Source organism: Danio rerio, chromosome 9 (genome assembly GCF_049306965.1).
Source record: "Danio rerio strain Tuebingen ecotype United States chromosome 9, GRCz12tu, whole genome shotgun sequence".
NCBI classification, from domain to species: Eukaryota; Metazoa; Chordata; class Actinopteri; order Cypriniformes; family Danionidae; genus Danio; species Danio rerio.
In genome coordinates, this window is record NC_133184.1 from 46,762,239 (window position 1) to 46,786,884 (window position 24,646).

Consider the following 24,646-nt stretch of genomic DNA (forward strand, 5'->3'; position numbering starts at 1 on the left):
TTAACATGCAAAGCTAAGCAAATGATCAGTTCTCAAGTCTATTATTTTAATCATGTGGAAAGCCAACATATGTTAATTATGTGCTTGTTTCATAACAGAGAATCTGTAAAATGCAATACACAGGCATTAGATAACAATCACATCATTTCCATACATTTGAATATAGATGGACTCTGAAACATACAGTATTAACTTACAGAGAGCTTCTAAAATGTAAACGATTTGACAAACACACAAACTTTAAATGTTAAAAAGCATCTTAAATTGCATAATACTTTATCTGTTAAAAATTTTCTCATGAATCTCCAGAAAATGTAGGGTTTTGAACAGTGGTTGTGGCATTCTGGAATAATGGGTTGGTACCCTGTTTGCAAAGAGGAAAACATCATCTGCTTAATTAAATGCCATGCATGAGTTTGACAGAATAGCTTTTATATATGAGGAAATGGAACTTACAGAAGTCTTTTCGTGTTTTCTGTCTTTTTCAAATCTCCTCCATTCTCTAAGGTCGCTTGCATACAAAACACCCTTGATGATGAGGAGCATCAGGAGACCAATCAATGCCACTCCAGCCAGAGATCCTCCTACAATTGCTATAATGTTTGGCCCCTCGGGACATTCTGTAACGAGAAATGTACAGGTAGAAAGTTTTTCGTTTACAGTTTCAAACATGATACAAATTAGAAAGCAATATTTAACCAAAATTAATGATCACAGTAATAATTTTGTAAGTATTTACTCAACCTCAAGTTGTTGCAAACAGTTGTCATTTATGCTTTACAGGGGTGGTCCACTATGATATCATATTTTAAACTTTAGTTGATGTGTAATGTAGCTGCGTGAACATAAACAACATCTCTGAATGTAAGACGCTCAAAGTTCAATGCAAAGGGAGACATTGGCTTTTACAGAGTTAACTTAGCAAAGCCTACAGTGAAAAAAGTTTGGGGAATACAAAAAATACATCCGGGCTATTGAGATTACAAATGCTTCAGATTACGCACATTCACCATGTGTATACAACCTGAGCAGCAAAGGGGCGTGGCCAGAGGTGCTGTAATGTAGCAGAGAAAGCTAAAATGCCGTCCATACGCTGCTGTTTCCACAGAGCTTCTTCTGTTTCTTTATTTGGACTTCCAAAGGACACGACACAAAAAGAGAAGTGCTTACAGTTTCATTTTTATTATGTTCTAAAGAATTATAAAAAATATATATAGGTAGCATTTGACAAAGGATAGCTTCCAGAATATCTCTTAGTTCAGTGCTGGATTCGGCTAAAACTCCTCAATGAAGGAACAGCTTTAACCATAATAGACGAAGGTGTGGATTGTGAGCCACAATCTGTAAGTATTTTTATTTGTTAAAATTGATCTGTTACATGCATACTTTATATTGTTAAAGGTATGTTGTAGCAATGACAAAACCAAGGATGTAAACAACAGGAAATGCTGTTTGGTAGTGTTAACAATTTAGCTACAAATTTATATTTATCTGCCAAACCCCAGTAAACACCCATAATCTTTGTCTTTCTCATTGTCTCTATGCGGCCACTTTCCGTGCATTCTACATCTCAAATAACCAACTTGCAAAAGATATGTGAATGCTTCATATTACTTACACATGCTTATATTCCAAATATATATAAAAAACACTTGTCACAATTTATTTTTAAGAGAGCCGGCGTGTGGTTCAGCTGTGTTCTCTGTGTCATTTTCTGTCAGATTTAGGTGCAAACTGATATGACTAACAGCTACTCTGACTGACAGTATCCATAAATCACAGCACATTATGTTAACTGACCAATCAGAGCCTCTTGAGGGCGAGCTTTCAGAGGAACTAGGAAATATGACAGTCATTTTCATGTTAGCTGAGTAGCTGAATATAATAAAAGTAATATATACGAAAAAACTTGATTTTCCACAAATGAAACATGACCACACCCTTGTATCTTACAAACGCAACCTAACCTTAAAAATACACTGTGGACCACCCCTTTAAAGCTCCAAAAATTGCAGCTTTTATAATTTTGTCACTATAAATGGTATTGTTGTATAAAAACTCACAATTTACTATAAGGTTTCATTAGCTAATATTGGTTAATGTATTTACTAACATAAACTTAATATGATCAATAGTTATACAGCATATAATTAATCATACTTTAACATATGCTAATGCCTTTAAATTAAAATTCATGCTTGTTAATATTAGTTAATGCACTGTGAGTTAACATGAACAATGAACAACTGCATTTTCATTAACATTAACAAACATAAACATATACTGTAATAAATGTATTGTTCATTGTTCATGTTAGTAAATGCATTAATAATATTAACTAATACAACCTTAATGTAGTGTAAAGTGTTCCAAAAAAATCAATATAAGCAAATAGAGATTCTTCAAAATTTATGTTTCAGCAGTGTTCGGAATCACTGGATGATTGTTAAGAGAGAGAACCCAAGTAACTTGTACATGTTGTAAAATTGCAGATATTGTATACTGTACCTCTGTCTTTAAGGACACTGACAGAGTAGAGGTCAAATCCAAGTTCTTCTGTCATTGTAAAAGCCATCCAGCAGCCCTCTTTATCTTTGACTCTGCAATCACTCTTTACCAGTTTATCGACAATCTTAATCGTCAGATGCTTACAGGCTAAACTACAGTTCTTTTCAAACGGTCCACTTTGAAAGGCAAAACATTCAACACAGCTCCTGTTTAAAAACATATCAAATTTAGAGCATAAAATGTAATATTTAATTTATGTATTGTATTTAGATTTCTTTTGTATATACAGTACAATAAAGGTCAAAATGAGAGAATAATCCATGAACATCAGAAATAATCTTCAAAAAAAAAAATGTTTATTGAAACTACTCCTTGCTAGAGGAACAAAGTTTTTCAAAACAACCAAGGCACTTTAATTAATTAGCATAATTCTAAAAATCAAGTCATCTTAACTGTTCCAAGTTACAATGGGTTTACTTACATTATTTTTGTAAAGTCAGCTTGTTTCTTTTAAGGCAATTGGTTTACTCGCTAATCACTTTTTTACAGTGCAACTCATAAAGACTCTTAAAAAGTCTTTTACTCCTGTTAAAATACTACAAATAGTTCTACAGTGACTATAAAATTTACAAAATTGTACATTATTGTCTAATTTTTATCTCCTATGTACATTTACACATCATTTAAACTCTGCGATAGATAACATACACTTAAACAATGATGTTTGCTGTTTGTTCAAACTACTTATTTAAAATAAGCTGAAAACAAAACAATTCTTGAGATTTTGGGGGGAACAACTTAATTGTTTTATGTTCGATCCACTTAATTTTGTAAAAACTATTAAGTTAACTTAATTTCGTCATGTGGTCCCAACACAGATACATTTTTTTATAGTGTACAGAACATACAGTATAATTAGTAACACTAAAGTATATTTTTATTTAAGATGTGACACGCCTGGAAATCATTTATATATTTATGACTAGCTAACAGATTGAGATTAATTAGTAATAATCCCCTCACAGCTATTATGCATTGATGGAAAATATGTGTATTTTGCTTGATGAATAATTTATTTTGGATGGCAGCTTTGAAGGTTTTCTTACCCGGACTGTTGACACGGACGTTGACATGTAGGACAGGTTTTGCAGTAGGGTCCCTTGTATCCCCTTTCACATTCGCACTGGTTACATACACATTTACCGCGGTTATAACAAACATGGCTGTCAATCTTGCATTCATTGTCGGATTTAGCGCAGTGACAAGCTGTTCCCTCATAGCCGTCATCACACTCACATTTGCCACATTTGCACTTGCCATGACCTGTAAAAAAATACTCACTTTACACATACAGTTGAAGTCAGAATTATTAGCCCTCCTGAATTATTACAAATATTTTTCAACACATTTTTAAACATAATAGTTTTAATTACTCATTTCTAATGACTGATTATTTTTATCTTTGCCTTGATGACAGTAAATAGTATTTTATTAGATATTTATTAATATACTAGAGGCAATTAGGCAAGTCATGTATATCTAAAATGATGGTTTAATAATATATAGCTAATAATTTTGAGCTTAAAATGATTAAAAAAAATTTTTAAACTGCTTTTATTCTAGCTAAACAAATACAAAGACTTTCTCCAAAAGAAAAAATATTATAGGAAATACTGTGAAAAATTCCTTGCTCTGTTAAACATCATTTGAGAAATATTTGAAAAAGAAATGTACATTTAAATGTATTTTAAAGAATATCTTATTAGACAAAAAATGTATTAAAAATTCACCTGCACACTGTTTATTGTCAAACTTTTCACAGTGTTCATCGTCGCATTCACAGTGTTCGCCATAGAAATGTCCGTTACCCTCTGTTAAATGGCACTGACACCGTCCACACACACAGTCTCCTTTGCCTTCACATTCAGTGCCATTGTCTTTCCGGCACTGGGCTTTAAATGAGGCCTCATCTTTTTTACCTATTGTGCACTCACAGAGCTGTCCTATGAAGCCATCATTACACCTGTGGACACAGTAAGGTTACTTAATTTCATTTATTTTCAATTTTTTTTTTTTGCAATTTTTAATTCATTCATAAATTTTCCCACATCTTAGTCTCTATTTCAGAGGTTGCCAGCGGGGAATGAACCACCAAACTATTCCAGCATATGTTATACTCTCAGATGCCCTATTATTTTGGGGAAACACCCACACTTACTACACACACACTCATACACTACGGCCAATTTAGTTTATTCAGTTCACTTAAAGAGCATATCTTTGGACTATGGGGGAAATCTGAGCACCCCCACTCATGCAGACACGGAGAGAACATACAAACTCCACAAAGAAATGCCAACGGACCAGTCGGGACTCAAACCAGCAGCCTTCTTGCTGTTCAATATAATTATTAATTTATTATTATAGCTTATTATTATTATTATGCATATGACCCAGACAGATTCACCCAGGGCCTTAGGAGAAAATATCTGAAAAATGTGATAAAAAATTTGATAAAATTATGAATTTCTCTTACTTGCAGCTGCCGCAGACAACTTTACCCTGTCCTTTACAGTGAGGATGAACTCCAGGGGGATCACCACAATTACATTCGCAGAGAGTCTGAACGTTCACCTTCAGCTTTTCATTGAAGCCCAATGGCCCGATGGAGAAGCTCTGATCATTGATGCATCTATCCACTGTCACCGTCACATCAAAAATCACCTGAAAGTATTAATGTAAGATTACCTTTGTCAGCATTTGTTTCAATCTGCTAAAATGATAAACCAAGTTTGCATCGCAGCATTTGCATAAATTGTGTTTCTATCTCAGTTTGCATTCTGGCATCTAATCTTACTCACCTCTAGTCCAATGTTCACATTATCACACTTCCCATTGTCACTGAAGGTTTTTCCACCGGTACATTTTGATGAATATTTCACAGATATAAAGTTCGGGAGGGCATCATGGGCCATGATCACTTCAGAGGTTAAGTTCTGTTCAAACCCCAAAAGAACATTAAAACAAATCATTGTGTTTCAGCCCTTTACTATTAAAGAAATACTCCACTTTTTTAAAAAAATAAGCTCATTTTACATTCTCCCCTAGAGTTTTACCATTAGTTTCACCATTTTTGAACCCATTCAGCCAATCCTTGGGTCTTGCAAGAGTAATTTTATCTTAGCTTAGCATTGATCAATCGGATTAGATCATTAGCATCTCGCTTTAAAAATGAGCTAATAGTTTTGATCATTTTAAAATTTAAAGACTCTTGACTCTTCTGTACTGTACCTATATAGTGTACTAAGACTAGTAGTGTTACGCAAGGAGTGACACAAACAACTGAGTTTGGATCCGAATGCAGGTTTAATCAGTGGTCAGGCAAGCAAAGGTCAATACAGGTGGAAACAGATATATGCAGACAGTCCAGAATCGTAGTCGAAGTAACAGGCAAGAGGTCCGAAGGCAGGCATCTAAACAGGAGAACTGGATAAACAAGGCTAAGATAGGTACAGGGGAAAACAGGGCTAGGAAAAAGCGTTGTAATGTCACTGTGGCAGATAACAAGACTCTGCAAACTAAATGAGTGAGTGTGTAGCTTAAATAGTGTGTGCAATCAGTCTCTGACAATCCTCAGGTGGTGTGAGTGTAATCAGTCTAGATGAGGAAGCATGTGTGTCTGGGCGAAGTGCATGTATGAATATGTAGTCCAGAAATGGCGGAATTGTAGTCCATAGGTTATGGTGAGTGAGATCCAGCGATCTATGGAGTTATGATTGCTGGTGATTGTGACAGGCAGAAAATGAAAGTTAAAATTTTCTAGGCCAATAAGGCTATAGGAACTAATTTAATTCCAGTGTAATGTTCAAGGAATTTTACTGCTGTACTATCGCTGCCGCAATGATATTATGCAGTGCCTGTTCTGAATCTTTAGATAATCTTTAGATACATCAATGTATTCACGGTTGAAAGATTTTTAGGTGCTGCACAATATCATTGTGCATGCTGCAGCTATGTTACAGCAGCAAAATTCCTTGATTGCCAAAATGAGAGTATAGTTGCTAGCTATATTGGCCTGGAAAATAGCAGGTTTTCATTTATCATCTGTCTTAGTACACAATGTAACTGTAGAGGAGTCAAGCTTTAAATAGGAAAATTATCCAAACGTTTGGTAGATTTTGAACGAGATGCTAATGGTTTTATCTATGCTAAGCTAAGCTTAGTGGTGGATTAATGGTGGTGGATAAGGTGATCCACCAATGTGTAAATGTGCTTTGAGTGTCCAGAAAAGCGCTATATAAATGTAAGGAATTATTATTATATTAATTAAGCTGAAAGTGCTCTGACCAGACCCAGAAATTGTCTGAACTTAACTGTTTTACTCTAAAGGAGTGTTGTAAAATGAGCCTATTTTCTAAAATAGTGGAGTGTTCCTTTAAAAGGCAAGTTAGAAATCACATGCACTTACATTGTATGCTTCCACAATTAGGTTGACAACATTGTTGGAGTCTTCAGAAAGGACTCCGACTGCAGATTTGGGGATTAGTTTGCTCAGCTCCTGTTAAAGACCAAATCAAGTACACTATTGATTTACTATGAAGAACGGTATACATAATTACTTGAATGCTTTACTTACTGTGTAAACAGTTTCCATTTTTTTTGTCACTGCAAAAATTGGTTGTATGTTTTGCTCCTCCAGTTTGCGAGCAACCTGTCCAACAGATGGGTAGTCCTGAAAACATAAATCATATATATTAGGTTATATTCAAAACAATATCGAGACATTGATGAAATCCAAAAACATGAACTACAGAGATGTACAAATGTTTACAATGTACCAAAATAAAATTTATATCCAAATGAATTATTTCAAATTAAAACAAAAATATCAATAAAAAGTACCAAATTTCTCTATTATTTTACAAATTATTAGGATATATTTTCTGTTTAGTACTTACAAAGTAAGATCTTATTCTGCATCCTTAATTCTAACCAATACTTAAGCCCAACTACTACCTTAATGAGTATTAAAAAGTTAAAAAAGAAAAAGAAAATTAATGAAAAAAAAAATGTAAACAAATTTAAAAAAGTCATAATTATTTTTTTATTAAAAGCGATAATTGTATTTAAAATAAAGTATGACCAAATAATAAAATACTTTTTAAAATCTATGTATTTTTATATTCAGAATTTTAGGCCCATGTCTATGTCACATAATTGCAATGATAACTGTCTTGGATTCTGCTTTTCAAATAACATGACTATTCAAGTGTCATAAATCATACCCATATGTTGCTCTTGCTGTACTTGTTTTTGTCCAGCTGACAGGTTTCTTTGTTTGGTTCCAGAATGGCAGCGAGTTTTCCATCTCCTGCCATGTGGAAGCCGTCATCAGTGGCCAACACCAGCAGCCGGGTGCTGTTTCCCCAACCAATCTCTTTCTGTTCATAAGAAACACAATTTGCTTTGTATTTAACTAAAGGCATCACACACAGGATGCGGCGCTCAGTGCGGTGACACAGCATGACAGTTGAAAGTTTCGCACACCAGACATGCACATTCGCATGCTATTTAAAATGAAAATAATGGTGCTCTGTGGCGCAAGAGAAATATAAACCATTTCCTGAGTCGTGGCTGGGCGCCGCCAACTTGCGGCGCTGGTGTGTGTACCCTGATAGAAACCTATGTTTAGAATTCTAAAATGCATGGCGCTGCGTGGTGCAACGCGGCGCGTCGCAGATTGGCGCTTCTGGTGTGTAACCGCTTTTAAATTATAAAGAACAGCAAGCATGAAAAAAGCTTAATATGCAGTGGGGGAAATAAGTATTGTTTAAGTATTTGTCTATCAAATCTGATCTTTATTTTATATTCTCTATTGAATTCAAGTCAGGTGATTAGCTAGGCCATTCTACAGATTGGGTTTCTTTCTCTAAGATTCATTTCATTTGAGAGTTACCTTGGCTGTGTTTTGGATCATTAGCCCCTTTCACACAGTGATACTGGTAAATATCCGGAAAATTTCCGGAACGACTTTACCGGTAAATTTAAAAAAGCGCTGTTCACACAGGCGAGGACGTTACGGAATTTTTCCGGAAAGAGCATTCACAAATCCATCGCAAAATGCCGGTAAATTCTGACATCATTAACCAGAAATGACCTCTAAACGGCTGCACTTGTGTTTGTAAACATTTGACTACATCACAAACTCTTTGGATGGATCAGTATTGAGTACAACTCCAATGAAAACATATAGAGGATCACTTTCACATGTCGAGATGTTCATGATATGTGTGTGTGCAGGCGCTATGAGCGCTCACGGGCACACGCAAAGCTTGAAGGTAAACAAACAACGGATTATCATAAACATTTTATTGATAATTATTTACACAGTTAGCATTAAGAAGGAACATAGAAACGTTATCTGACTAACATCTAGCAACTACAGATGTCTGGAAAAATATTCAAAGGCTTTTATTCTCATAAACCGCGCGCACGTAATTGCATCTGACTGTTCTGATTGACTAAAGCAGGTGTCTCACATCAGCACGTTCTAGACATGGACACGCTCTTTCCGGCAATCTTCCTTCTGCATTCACACAGCGCAGCATTCCGGCAAATTACCGGTAATGTTACAACTTCTCTTTCCGGAAAATAGCCAGAACGAATTTACCGGTATTTTCAAAAAGGGCCTGTTCACACATACAACCTTTCCGGAAAATTGCCGGTAATTTTCCGGAAAGGTCTGTATGTGTGAAAGGGGCTTATGTAGATAATATTAATTTATACTGAAAACGGCAAAGGGTTGCTCAATAACAACTGAGAGATTTCAGCTGCTGTCTAGGCTTTCACTGCCTTTCTGTACATCCCTTTCTTCATGTGTTCAATACTTCTTCCCTGTGTCATTTCATTTTATTACACATAACTTAATTTGTTAACTAATTACAAGCCCGTCTCCCACCCAATCAGAAGCTTGGCCCACCCAGGCCCTACATCAGATAATAAATTTTTTTTTCGATGCGTTTCATAACTAAGAAAGCAGCATAAGATGTGACTGTGAGCTTAAAAAAAACATGTTTTGTCAAGCCAAACTTATTTAAAATCTTAAAGTATTCTGTTTTAATAGTTTTAAATCATTCAGGCTGCAAAAGATGAAAGAGAAACTAATTCAGCAAAGAGTGCAGGTTTCTATACGCATCACCAAACACTTTTCCCTTTAATATCATTTAATTCAGTCGTAGCCTAATTCATACAATAAAGTCTTAATGAATACAAACAGTTCAGCAGCACTGAGTGGGATAATCGGGAGATGTATTGGGTTCGCTTAAACATTATAGCATTTTTCTCATGGAAAGAGCGAATATTAAGTTCACTATCTGTGAATGATGCACAGAAACAGACAAATCACAGGCAGTTTCACTAGTGAAGTTCGTGCAAAGTGCAACATACAAAATTCAAACACGAGTGCAAAGCACTTTGTTGCACTTTGTGTCAAAAATATTAATATTTTAATACATATCCACAAATAATCTTGTTTTCGCTTTGCTCTCTTTAAATGCGCTCTATTCTCTTGAGGCGCGCTGCTGCATGTCCCTCATCTGTATAAACAATATCGAGATTAATTTAATACGAAAGCCATGTAATGTGCTGTGGATTGACATGTTGTCCTTTATCCTTTTGAATCTCTCAAATAATCATGTGATCTCCTCTGTTATTGGACTTTTTAAACTAATAAGGGAAAACGTCAAAAACATACACAAGATATTTTAAACTGTTATTGTTCACTGTTGTTCTTAGCAATAGTGCAATACAATATTCAAAATTCAGAATTCAATATTGAATGTAATAAATATTTAGAATTCAAGATGTTTCAGGCAGCAGGTCGACGCACAGACACAAAGCGCTATGATAAAGCACGTGAAACGTTATGTGTGTGTCGATTAAAACATGTAATATGCTAAATAAATGCTAAAAAAATGTCTTTGACATGCTATAAATGGTCATGTATTAGCTATCTAGCACTAACAAGTAGGCTAATATGCAAAGATCTGCTATTAAAAAATTTGTTTATGTTAGTTAAAAAACACCAATGTTGGCTCTGGTGCATTCAATAATAATTAATAATAATATTAAGATTTTTTTAAATCACAAAATATAGGAAATATTATCAAATGTTGATATTTTTTAAAGGTATCATCTTAAATTTGTAAATTCCAGCATAGTGACAACACTACAGTTATTGTAAAGATTATTATATGCATTAAAAGCAAAATGGGTGATGCTATTGCATGTATATTTTACATTTAAAAAAGTTAATGAATAAACTCTTAAAAAACAGCAAATATTTCCAGTAACTTATAGAAAGCATATTTAATTTTTATAATTCTTTTGTCAACCATAAATGATTAAATGTTTACATTTTAGGGAATAAAACCTTTTTTATATATTGTTTGTTAACTCTTTTAAGGATTAATTTAGTAACATGTAGAAATAACAATTAATCATAGCAAGAAAAATCCTAATGGGTAGTTACTAAATTGGAACTGAATTGACAGTAACAAAGCTAATATCACAGGACACTAATGAAGTCAGTATTAAAATATTTTTAAATTGTCCAGTATGTGATTAATGAAATATTCTGTTTTCCTTTTGTAATTGTGGTAATAGTATTGACAGTTTACAGTTTAAACATTTAACATTAAAATATTGTGAATTCTTCTTAAAGGAAAGCAAATTAAAATATTTTTGATTGCACAATGATACATGATGAAAGAATACACTGACTAATTCGGACATCAAGAAATCATGATTTTTTTGTAATATAATCTTTGAAAATGATGAACATATTTTATAAATAATCAGAAAATGTAGCATGTAACAATTTTAAAGCTGAAAAAAGGATGGCTTTGGTCACTAAATGTACCTGCAACTATAGAATCACCCATAAAGTTCATAGAGAGCAACATGTTTTTCTGGAATTTTCTTGCAAAACTTGGCAAACATCACTTAAGCAAGCAATTAGCTTTAATTAAAATGACAGAGAACATTTAAAAAAAGATAAATATATATATTTTTTAAATGCTATACATTTTTTTATTACCTTTAAAATAATTGTTGTCTTTAAATTAAATGTTTTTTTTTTTTTTTTTTTTTGGCCCACCCGAAATGTCACTTAGCCCACCCTAAAGCTCCAAGCTGGAGCTGGGCCTGACTGATTAGTTTTGTTTTCTTTGCATTAATGGATTTCTATGGCAGTTACAAACATCCAGTGAAAATTTCAAGTCAACAGCACCTTTAAAAATGTTTTCTGAGAAAAATGGTGACATTTTCAATACTTACTTCCCCCACTGTAAACTATTGTTTCTTTGCATTGTGTACAACGAAGCACAAAAACATTGTTTACATGATTTATAAACAACTCTTAAGCACATAATATGGATAATGTAACCTGTTAAAATGTCTGTCAAAAATGTGTCTCACCAGGCAGACGGCAGCTTGCATGATGGCATCCAGGCTTCCCTCTGGAGGGTCCAGGTTTCCAGATATATGCTGCTGCTTTACCAATTCTTTGAAGTCGTTCCCATTTGCTGTGAGTGGAAGCACGTGCTGAAAGCCAAATGCTGGCTGACATGGTTCATTTTTATCCGAGCAGGGGTGTTTAAGTTTGGCTTCATTGGTGTCGGTGTATGGAAGAAGTGTTTTGTCAACAAACGAACCGAATCCTGTATTAGGAAAGGTTGGTTAATGAAGCCATTGCAACTTTTCAAAGTGCAACTCCAAAATGTGCAATATAATATATTGGGAGCACTTTACTTAAAGGGGGTGTTCATAAGACTGTCATGAAACCTTTATATCACATCATGAATATGAAGGACATTCCATGCATGCTTATGACAGCTGTCATTAGGTGTCGTTTGCTTAGTTATGTCATTTTAAATGTAAAGGTAAGAATCAAATGTTCTTGTTATGACAACTTGACATAACCAAACACATCACAACCTGTCTTTGTCATGACAACTTGACATTACCAAGACAACAAAACTTGTCGTAAATCTGTCATACTGTAATTTAAATTGTCATGAGGCCATTAGAATTGTCATTAATTTTGAAACTGCAATTAACTACAGTGGTACAAATTGAATTTGTCATTCAAATGTAATTAAATGTCATTAGATATTAATAACAATGTTATAAAATTATTTGACAGAGTATTGACACTTTTAATTTTGAATGTAATGGCAAGCAAAAAAAATCCACTGAAATATTTCAACAGAAAAATATTAATGACAATTATAATGGCCGTATGACAAGACTAATATATGACAAGTTATGTTGACTTGGTAATGCAAGTTGTCATGACAAAGACACTGATAGATTGTTGTCTTGGAAATGTCAGTTATAATGTATTTGTTTATCAAATTGTCATAACAAACACATCTCAAACATTGTCATCTTTTTTAAGTAAAGTGTTACCAATATATGCATATGCTCTTACCTATTCTGGCATTGCCAGTGATTCTATTGAGCTTTTCAAGTATATCATTTCCCAGGTTTTTTACATTCGCCAAATCGTCTTTCATAGAGTATGACAGATCCATCAGGTAGTAAAGATCTACAGGATAACCTTCTGCCCTTTTAAAACGTAGTTGAAAAGTTTGGGGCATCCCTGAGAGAAAAAAAAGCAGTCATTACCATGTCCAAACATACAGTATATTGTAAAGGCCACTGGTTTGTTTGAGATATTGTTGATTTATATGGATATAAAATACCTGGTCTAAGATTGAGTTGTATTTCTTGGGGTTGGATTTGCACTGGGTCTTTACCAGCAACCAGAGCTTTGTTCACAACATTTTGAAAAATGTTTTGAGGATTTATGATGTTCTCTTTGCTACATCCTCTGTCTAAAAGCAACTTGACAGTGTCACAACGTGCTGCTTCCTGCTCTCCAGTCTTGGTGAAATTCTGTGGTTTGAAAAACGCAGAAAGTAGAAGGGAGTGACATGCCAGCCAGTCATTATATTTTCAGCTCATTTAAATGCAGCTACTGTTTTTACATTACTGTGATAGTTGGGTTTAGGGTTGGGGTGGGGGTAAAGGTTAATAAAATACAATAAATGGGAAATTTAATAAAAAATATATATAATTGTTAAATTTTCAGCAACCATATCCGATCTAGCAACAACCTATAAAACAATTAAGTTGTCCCAAATAATATCAAGAGTTGTTGTTTCAGCTCATTCTAAATACACTCACCGGCCACTTTATTAGGGACACCTGTCCTACTGCTCATTAATACAAATTTCTTATCAGAATTGGGCGTCAACAACATGAAAGCATGGATCCATCCTGCCTTCTATCACCGGATCAGGCTGGTTATGGCTGTGTAATGATGTGGGGGATTTTCTTAGCACACATTGGGCCCATTAGTACCATTTGAGCATTGTGTCACTGTATTGTTGTTGACCATGTCCATCCCTTTATGACCACAGTGTACCCATCATCTGATGACTACTCCCAGCAAGATAACGTGCCATGTCATAAAGTATGAATCATCTCAGACTGTTTTTTTGAACATAACAATGAGTTCACTTTACTCAAATGGTCTCCACAGTCACCAGATCCTCAATCCAATAGAGCACCTTTGGGTTGTGGTGGAATGGGATTCGCATCATGCATGTGCAGCCAATAAATCAGAAGCAACTGCATGAGGATTAAGACAGTTCTGAAGGCAAAAGGGGGTCCAACTAGGTACTAGGTGAATGCAATAACAAACTGCCCACTTTATGTATCATCTTAATGCATTATATTTGGACAGTAAGCTGTAAAGTGGCTAGACATCATGCTATATAATAAATCAGCATTAAATATATTCATAAATTTAAACTGTCATTAAACAGTCAGTCATTTTATGAGGGCAGATTCACCAATGAAAATGCATTTCAGCAGTATTAAAAATAGAACCATTAACTGTACTTACCAACTCTTTACACCATGCACAGCCAGGTCCAGACTTGATGCAGTCTCCACATGTGTTTACTGAAGCTTTTAAGCATTGCTCCTGTGTGTAGACTTCAAGAATAGTTCGAACGTTAATTACACTTTGAAACAGCCTGCTTTATTTGCATGATTTAGCATCTAGATATTTGCTTTGTTTTCATTAGTGTAGTTAAAAGACACACATAAATTTGATTTTGTTCCAAAACCTAGTGTGCCATCTACATGGCTTTTTATTGCAATTTATTGAAAGACTTTTCCAAATATTAGGCAATATGTATGTATCTAGTTTTGTAAAATACCATTTTCACATCCTAAAGAAAATATTAGTAAGTATAGAGTATGCTACCATTCAAAAATTTGGGGTTTTAAAAATGCTTTAAAAAATGTTGTGTTCAACAAGGCTGGGCATATAATATTTGATCACAGTTAACTAAAAATATAAATATTGGGAAATAATATTTTTTAAAATACACTTTTCTTTCTGAAATTATTTTAGTATGTAGTTTTATTTTTGTATTTATTCATGTGATGGCATAGGTGAAATTTCAGCATTATTATAGTCTTCAAAGTCACACAATCCTCCAGAAATATATATATATATATATATATATATATATATATATATATATATATATATATATATATATATATATATATATATATATATATATATATATATATTTTTTTTTTTTTAATATATATATATATATATATATATATATATATATATATATATATATATATATATATATATATATATATATATATATATATATATATATATATATATATATATATATATATATATATATATATGGTGATTAATTTAATACTTAGTTAATAGATTTTGGCATATATTAATATATATTAAAATGCCTTATTTTCAAATATTTCTATCTCTACTAAATATTGTCCTATCCTAATAAATCAAACATGAATAGTTTATTCAGTTATTTAGCTGTCAAATGATCTTTAAATCTTAATTTAAAACAAAAGACCCTTATGACTGGTTTTGTGGTCTGAGGTTACATATGCTGATTTGCTGATCAAGAAGCATTTCATATTATTGTCATTCTCAAACCTTTGATCCCAAACAGCAGAAAGCAATTGAAGACTAGCAGATGGAATCTGGGCACCTCACTAGATTTTTGAACACAGCCAACACATCTTCAAGCATCTTGATTGTTTTATGTCCATGCACTTTTTTTTGTTAACTTAACATTAAGTTAACCTAACAGATTTGTATTGAGACAAGATGAAGGAATTGTGTTAAACCCAGGATTTTTTGTAGTGTATGCTTAAGACTTTTGCTGTTTGTTTAAACTACTTATTTAAAATGAGTTAAACCAACTTAATTCATAGGTTTTTTGGGGGGATATCTTTTTTTTCATGCACTTTTATTTGTATAAAAAAAACATTAAGTTAACTTAATAGATTTGTATTGGGACAAGATGAAAGAATTGTGTACCCAGGATTTTTGCAGTCCACTGTAAAAATCCTGGGTTCCACACAATTCCTTCATGTTGTCCCAACAAAGATTAAGTTAATTCAAGTTGATTGAACATAAAATAATAACCTAAGTTAACTTATTTGTTTTACTAATTTAAGTTGATTGAACATAAAACAATTAAGTTATACCACCCCCAACAAATTTCAAGAGTTGTGTTGATTCAGCTCATTTCTTTCACCTTTTAAACACAAAAGATGATATTTTGAAGAATGTTGGAAATGGTAGCCATTGACTTACATGGTATTTTATTTCCTGTGTGTCAATCATCTTTTGTGTTTAAGAGAAGGAAAGTAAATGATGCTAGTATTTTCATTTTTGAGTGAACTTCCCCTTTAAAGAAACCTTCACAAGCTGTATGTCATGTACCTACCCTGTGTTCCCACCAGCAACAGCAGCAAACTCTTCAGACACACTGACTGATGCATCTCCTAAAACGTAAACAACATTCATTTGTATTATTACAGCGCCTTATTTTAGCTTTCCAAGCGACTGTTATAAATGCAAATGAAATTACCAGTGCTATCTTATTTAATGACGCACACAAACCTTTTTTTATTTACTCCTGCACAGTTTTGCAGCAGCTGTGCAAGGTGTTGCACAGAAAATTTTTCACACTTTATCAGAAGATGTTTTTAGCAGATGTATGTGGTACGCTGTGGGTGACACATCTCAGACTGAGGAGTGACTACCATAGACGGTCAAATGATCTGCGTACATGACATTCATTGGTTCGTCATGATTTCCTCGTATCGCCCTGTGAAACACGCTTGCTTTCCCACACAGTGAGTATAAGTAACGCCCATTTACAAAATATTAAATGCTTACAGGAATGTAAATAAATGCAGGTGTGAAGTTGTTTCTATTGTGAAGCTAAATCGCCTTTGAATTTAAATTTTTTGGATTTACATACAATGGATATATGGTTTTAATATTGTCAAGCTCATAAATATGTTTTGTGTTCTATAACTTCTCCAATAGAAGATTAGGGGAAGAATATCTCATTTTGTGATGCAAAGCTTGTAAAGTCTGTCTAATATCTTATTTTGTTGGTAAGACTTCTTGACAGAATATTGATGATCACATTTAAAGGTGCTACAGAAAGTATATCTGAATATACCTAGGCATATTTGAATGATAAAAGTCCAGTACATTGAAATGACATACAGCAAGCCTCAAACTGCATTTCTTTTCATTTATATGAATTTGAGCAAACAAAATCAGACAAATATGTGAATCAGAACATAACACTGACTGTTGTGTAAAACACTGCCCTCAGCAGCATTTGATTGGCCACAAGTTTTCCTGGTGAGATAACAACAGTGATAAAAATATGTTCTAGGTTTAACACAGCTTATTATATTTACAAATGTGTGACTTTTATTTTGAAAAAAGGACAGGCAGGACAAGCTTTGGGTACGGGTTATAAATTTATCCAGTGCCCTTCTCGAGGGGCAAAGGCTCTGTTTTACTGTATGTTTTGTGAACATTTAACATGTATTTTGTGAAATGTGCCATGTACATTGACACATGTAAACTGCTGAGTAACTTTTTAATGCATGTGAGTTTTCTGGGGTGAAAGAACGGCAATATACTAATTTCAGCCATTGCTCTGTTGAGGTGATAATAGCTTGATGATTTATTTACTTGGAGGTTGATAGTAATTCCTGCTCATGTTTGCATATGTGTATATTAAACCCACAAAATACAACTCTAAATACAATTCTGTCTGTCCCTTCAGATGCATCAGAACGCAGCAGCACGAGTGGTGTTTAATACTCATCCGTTTGCACTGGCTGCCAGTTGCTGCTCGCATCAAATTCAAAGCTCTGATGTTTGCTTACAAAGCGATTTCTGGCTTTGCTCCTTCTTATCTGCTGTCACTTCTGCAGATTTATGTGCCCTCGAGAAACTTGCGTTCTGTGAATGAACATTGCCTCGTGGTTTCATCCCAAAGAGGCAAGAAATCACTTTCCAGAACTCTCACACTCAATCTGCCCAATTGGTGGAATGAACTCCCTAACTGCATCAGAACGGCAGAGTCACTCGCTGTCTTCAAAAAACGACTAAACTCAGCTATTTAGTCTCCACTTTCCTTACTAATCTGCAATTTACTCTCTTGCTCCTCCACTAACTACCACAAAAAAAAAAAACCTAATGTTTTGCTTCTTACACTTTCTTTACACACCTAAAACTTGCCTACAGCACTTAATCATTGTTGCTCTTATAGTTGTGTAAATTGCTTTCTTTTCCTCATTTGTAAGTCGCTTTGGATAAAAGCGTCTGCTAAATGACTACATGTAAATGTAAATGTTTTGTCAGGTAAAATGATAATTTAGCTTATGTAAAAACTAGGTTACTTACACGTGGGCTGTCAGCATTAGACTTTGGCCCAGTTTACACTAGTGCGTTTTAGTTTTAAAACGGCGTTTTAAAATGAAAATGATCCGCGTCCACACTAGCGTTATACCCAGCATTGCTGAACAGCTCTTCGTCCACACCAAAACGCTGAAAACGCACATTACGTGACCACACATGCACACTCTCGGGCAAGCGCTGCAGCCTATCCACCCAGATGAGAGATGTGCTAATCGGTCTGCTCATCAAGCATCTCCCGTTGGATCTAATCTCACTATATTTGTTAAACGTGATATTTCATTCATCTTGTTGTCTATGTCGAACGACATATTTCCTGACTTTGGTCATTGGAATCTATTACTTGTTCTCAGGTAACGTGTTTTGGCTAAGCGTAAAGATAAGTTAATGATTAATGTAACCATGTAGCCTACATTCTGTATAATGACTGATCGCTTGCCTTTATTTCCTATAATGTTAAAAATTATTGTATGTTATACTTTTATAATGGCCATTATCGTTTATTTAAACTGATAATCAGCAAAAGAGAGGGTATGTTTCATATTTTCACTGAAATTGAAAGGAGGCAGTTGTTATCGGCTCCATTTTTTCATACATATCCACACAGTGAAGATCACGCTCATATATGCTGCACAATGCCTCAACATTTCTGCTGCCTATTAAGTTGCTAATATTAAAATGAAAATGGGCAGTTCCTTAAATCATGTTTTCATTTTATTGTTGAAAAAGTAAAACAACGTGGTCAGGATGATGTGAGCAAGGTTATAAAGTACACTGTTCCCTTTGAAGATTTACTCCTGTCTTCGGTAGTCTGTTTTCCATATTAAACTCAGAAGGGGGGGACTGCAGCCTCGATCAAACTTGCGAAGTCTTACAAGGAGAGGATGCAGGACTGAACTGTGTGTAACGTTAGGCTACTCAATATTAAGGAAAAGCCCCAATCAAATAGGTGAATGTCGGCAGCCCCGCCTCCGTTTTCAGATGTCTCCGTTTTCCCCCATCCACACTGAGACGGAGCAGCAGCGTTTTAGAATTAAAACAGGCTCTCCAGCGATTTCAAAACTCTCAATTTTTGGCGCTTGAAAACTCCGGCTTAGTGTGAATGGTTGGCGTAACCGTAGCAAAACTTATGCGTTTTCAAACTAAATCGCATTCAGTGTAAACGGGGCCTTTCTCATTTACTGTAAATAGAGTGACGTCAAGGGTTTGATAAACTGAATTGTGGGTGTCAGCCAATCAGATCGTTTTATTTAAATACTAGTGCAGAGGCTAGCCAATCACATCCATGCAACATCAGACAGTAGTGGTATGTTAAAATGGAGGAAAATCATATCATTACAGATCGTAATCTCACAGTGCTTTATAATTTATCTTTATGTACATCTTTATGCACTGATACTACTACTGTACTTCTGTGCGTTTGTGTGTGTGTGTGTGTGTGTGTGTGTGTTTGTGTGTGTGTTGCGGTTCTAGTTAGATGTGATTAGTAGTTGTTACTATGATGATTGCTTCAGTGTGACAATTGAGACCTGTCTTCAGCCAAGCATTAATCATAACTATATATGTGAATGGGACATTATATACTGTATAACTCTAGAAATTTTGGAGCACAACATGCTGCCTTTTTTCAAGGGACGCCCATGTATATTTCAACAAGACAATGCAAAACCACATTCTGGACAAATTAAAAAGTCCTGGCTGCGGATGAAGAGGATACAGGTACTTGACTGGCCTGCCTGCAGTCCTGACCTGTCTTCAATAGAGAATGTGTGGCGCTTTTTGAAGCACAAACCACATGCTGGACAAATTACAAAGTCTTGGCTGTGAAGGAAGAGAATAGAGGTACTTGACTGGCCTGCCGGCAGTCCCGACCTGTCTCCAATAGAGAATGTGCGGTGCATTTTGAAGCGCAAACCACATTCTGGACAAATTACAAAGTCCTGACTGCGGAGGAAGACATAAGTAGGATACATGTACTTGACTGATTAGCCATGAGTAGGCCCACACGAAATCTGTGCACGCAGAATTTTGCAGATTTTTTTTCCATCATTGATTGTTTTTGTTTTTTTTGGGTAAATTTATATTTATTCAGTTTTTTAATTCATTTCAGTATAATTATTGACTAATATGAAAATGTTAATATAATTTATTCACAATACAGTTTGTAAAGTAATATTTTCTCTCTTTTAGTAGATATATTAGATAGAAGACTTGCTTTGTTTACCAAATAAAGTGGATCATTTATTAAGGTTTCAGTTATGATACTTCCAAAATAATTGTGCATAAATCCACCGATTTTTAACAAAATTCTGCGCAGAAATAGCAAAAATGTCCTCAGATTCCATTTAGCCCTAACCATAAGTTTTCCTACTGAAGTACTTGACTGGCCTGCCTGCAGTCCCGCCCTGTCTCCAATTTAGATTGTATGCCGCATTTTGAAGCACAAATGAAGACCCCATACTGTTGCCCACTTTAGGGCTTGTTTGCAGGAAAAATGGGACAAAATTACACCTGTCCCTTAAAGTCTTTTAAGTGTTGTGAAAAAAATGCCGACATTACAAAGTGGTAAATGCTTCACTGTATTTTTTTAAATGTGTTGCAAGAACCAAAATTGCAATGTTTGTTGCATTGTCTGCAATAAAATCTAAAGTAAATTTAGAAATGACTACTTTTTTTTTTTTTTTTTTTTGGCATTTTCCACACTATCCTAACTTTTTCTAACTTGGGGTTGCACATTACACAGTTTGTGTTCATGACTGATATAAGCAACATAAAGGCAGAGCTCATTGATTTATACAATGCATCCAAATAAGGTAAAAACTGACCATTTTATCCTATGGTCAATTCAGGACCTGTAAAGCCATTCGTAATAAGACTTTTTGGCACTTATCTATGCCTATGTAATTTAAACATTGTATCGGTGCATTCGATAGCAACTTTAAATGGGTTTGTCATAATTTATTTATACTCAAATTCTTTCAAACTCAAGTGGATGTATTTTGTTAAATAGAAAAGAAACTAATGTGAAACATCTGGAACAAGTATCTTGTCACATTTCCAACAGTTCTTCATACTACTGGTATGTAGAGACCAGCAAATATTTGGTTCTGTTTTTCATCTCCATTATGTTCAGAAGAAGAAATAAATTGTGCTCTTAACGTTGAAGGTGAATATATGATGCATTTTCCATTCTGATATGAACTGTGACTTTAATAAATTGTCTAAAGTTATAGTTTAGTTATGTTTGGTCTTCAATGTCTACCAGAGTCGACTCGTGTAAGCAAGTGCAGTTAGTTACAGACTGTTGAAATTAATAAATATCTCCTTACTGTATAACATTGGTGGTCAAAACCACAGCATCACATTCTTTGCTAGAAAACAAGCATAGATCCAACATTAAAAAAGCCTTACTTACAGTTGTTGAAATGCAACGCAGTTAGAGAGAAACAGCTGTCATGGGCGGCTGTGAGATGTTTTGAGTTTCCTCAAACCAAACACATTTACCTCAAAAACGAAAGAAAGTGAGCAAACGTTTGCATGACAGGAAAACACAGAGGAAGTACTGTGATGCAAGTCCTGCGGAAAAGATGGGCGGTGGATTAACGACATAGCTATACTGTATAAACGCATGATCTACTTACAATACATTGCCTTTTTTTTTTTTGGTTTGGAAAAGAAACCAAAGAAATGTAATGTTTAGAAATGTAATGTGCTAGTGGGACATTACATCACTTTTATACCAATATTTCGTGATAACCTTGTGTTGCCCTGCAAAGATTTTCATTGTGTAACGCAAAACGCATTGTACAATTATAACGCAGGCACAAGCAAAGAAAAAAAAATAAATAAACCAAAAAAAATCTGACATAAGGCGGGAAAAATGTCCTTTATTATTTAAACATCATATTTCGTGATCACAAATGAATTTATTTCTCAAGTGAATTTATTTCTTGCTTCTGTGAGCAAAGCAGGAAGCACAATAAATGAGTCATTTCATCATGAATATTTTTTGTATTTCCGTTATAGATATTTAAAACATTACTCTCCAGTACAATAGGGCGCACTATAATATATAATTATACATTTTAATTTATTGTTTATTTATTTTTTATGCTGACATAAAGCAGACAAAAGTTTCTTGCTATTGCGCCGTCTTTTAAAAAAATTACTTCTGCTTTACCTCTCCTCTAGCTTACTAGGAAACAGCATTGTAGTAGGCTATTTGTGTTCCTCCTTTTTGAACTGCTTTGAATAAAAACTTTAGCCAATTCATTAATCTAATCGCCTACAGTCATACAATGTTTTTTTTTTCGGATGCAGCCTATTAAGAAGTATGCTATTTTTTATATTTATATTTGCATATTTATCTGATGTTTGTGCCGTATATGGATGTTGTGTAATGTGCACCAGACGTTTTCTTTTCTATGTTTCCTTCCCTTTGTTGGTTTTCTTTGTTGGTGTATTGAAATCCAGACCGATATCTCAAATGCGCCTTATTTATTAATAATTCAACATGCTGCGTCGGTTATTCCTGTGGTTACATGTAAATCATTGTTCAAATGTTGTAATTCACGAAATTTCTACTTAAAACATTTGTATGCACTAATTTTCTTATTCATTTCCCAGAGATGGGTTGCGACTGGAAGGGCATCCGTTGCGTAAAAACTTGCTGGATAAGTTGGCGGTTCATTCCACTGTGGCGACCCCAGATTAATAAAGCGACTAAGCTGACAAGAAAATGAATCAATGAATTTTCTTATTCATCGCAATCCAGCCTCAATTGCTTATTTCTCCACAATGTCTGTTTAATTAGTTAGGTCACATCGTTATCCATACTAACCACAGTACAGTTTATGAATGCACAAGCTCGTCTAAGAGGTGTGTGTGTGTGTGTGTTTATTTTGAACTGGTTTATGTTTTAATATAACAAAGGTGGGCGGGGCAGTGGCGCAGTAGGTAGTGCTGTCGCCTCACAGCAAGAAGGTCGCTGGTTCGAACCTCGGTTGAGTTGGCGTTTCTGTGTGAGTTTGTATGTTCTTCCTCCGGGTGCTCCGGTTTCCCCCACAGTCCAAAGACATGCGGTACAGGTGAATTGGGTAGGCTAAATTGTCCATAGTGTATGAGTGTGTGTGTGAATGAGTGTGTGGATGTTTCCCAGAGATGGGTTGCGACTGGAAGGGCATCCGCTGCGTAAAAACTTGCTGGATAAGTTGGCGGTTCTTTCCGCTGTGGCGACCCCGGATTAATAAAGGGACTAAGCCGACAAGAAAATTAATGAATATAACGATGGTGTTGCGGATAGACCTAGAAAAAACATTATTACCGCCAGCAGGTGGCAGCAAGCCCATTTCAGTGAATTAGCGACTCGTTGACTCACCCTGCTCCTTTTCCCCTCCTTTTTTCTTGGTTTTTCATGGCACCTGTTTTACATAGTTTATCTAAATGTGTTACTTTGGATTTGTATCTAATTCACTTGAGCCCTAAAAAAAGGTTGACTACTTAATTGTCTAAAAGACATCTAATAGACATCAAAACAGAAAACGAGGCTAAATTTGGTCTGTCAGTGAAAATAAAATGTAACAGTAGTCCAAAGATAGACATTTTATCAAATAAACAAAAAATAATACACATGTGAACTCAGTCTAATCGGTCTATTTGATGACTAGTCTGTTTTGTACTTAAAATGTTTTAGGGCTAATTTTCTTATTCATATCATCCCAACAATGGCATATTTCTCCATAATGTCCTGTTATATCTAATTTAGTTAGCTTAATTGCATTATTGTTATCCTTACTAACCACAATAATACAGTTTATTAATACACAAGCTCGTTTAGGTGGTGTGTGTAGATCTTTATTTTGAACTGGTTTTATTAATACAACACTGGTACCTATAGGCCTGTTGTGGATAGACCTGAAAATTACATTGTCCACCAGAAGCCCATTTTACTGCTAACCGTTAACTCAACCCACTCCTTTTTTCCACTCCTTTTTTCATTCCTGGTTTTAACATAGTGTCTTGTTACTTCGCATTTGTACTAATTCGCTTGAGCCTGAAAAAATTAAGAAAAATAATAAAGTTGCCCACAAAAAAAAAAGCATCCGCGCTAGCAGTTTCTTGTGTGTCTGGACGTCTATTAGACATATTTTAAACACAGACATCTTGGCTAAAACGAGGAACAATCTGAGTTCTAGATGTCAACAGTAGTACAAAGATAGACAGGTTATTAAATAGACAGGAAGAAATGATTATGGCTATGTC

The 24,646-nt window shown here is 34.6% G+C and overlaps 1 protein-coding gene across 1 annotated transcript; it reads right to left on the minus strand.

Annotated features, from left to right (window-relative positions):
• Positions 1-27: 27 nt before the first annotated feature.
• itgb2 (integrin, beta 2) lies at positions 28-21,862 on the minus strand. The gene is made up of 16 exons (XM_680920.9): positions 21,801-21,862; positions 16,383-16,440; positions 14,483-14,574; positions 13,275-13,467; positions 13,001-13,171; positions 11,986-12,227; positions 7,794-7,949; positions 7,145-7,240; positions 6,977-7,066; positions 5,370-5,504; positions 5,045-5,232; positions 4,299-4,531; positions 3,615-3,831; positions 2,509-2,714; positions 457-620; positions 28-364 (listed from the first exon to the last, which is right to left on the minus strand). Exons 2-16 carry the CDS (start codon positions 16,435-16,437, stop codon positions 296-298), a joined length of 2,307 nt encoding a protein of 768 aa, XP_686012.3. The 5' UTR covers positions 16,438-16,440; positions 21,801-21,862; the 3' UTR covers positions 28-295.
• Between the last annotated feature and the right edge of the window lie 2,784 nt (positions 21,863-24,646).

Bases quoted from the DNA above. Each gene is read 5' to 3' on its own strand.
- itgb2 (XM_680920.9), bottom strand. From the start codon at position 16,437: ATGCATCAGTCAGTGTGTCTGAAGAGTTTGCTGCTGTTGCTGGTGGGA. The intron at 14,575-16,382 runs GTAGGTACATGA...CTATTCTTGAAG, and splicing joins GTTGCTGGTGGGAACACAGG to TCTACACACAGGAGCAATGC. The intron at 621-2,508 runs GTACAGTATACA...TTCTCGTTACAG, and splicing joins CAGTGTCCTTAAAGACAGAG to AATGTCCCGAGGGGCCAAAC.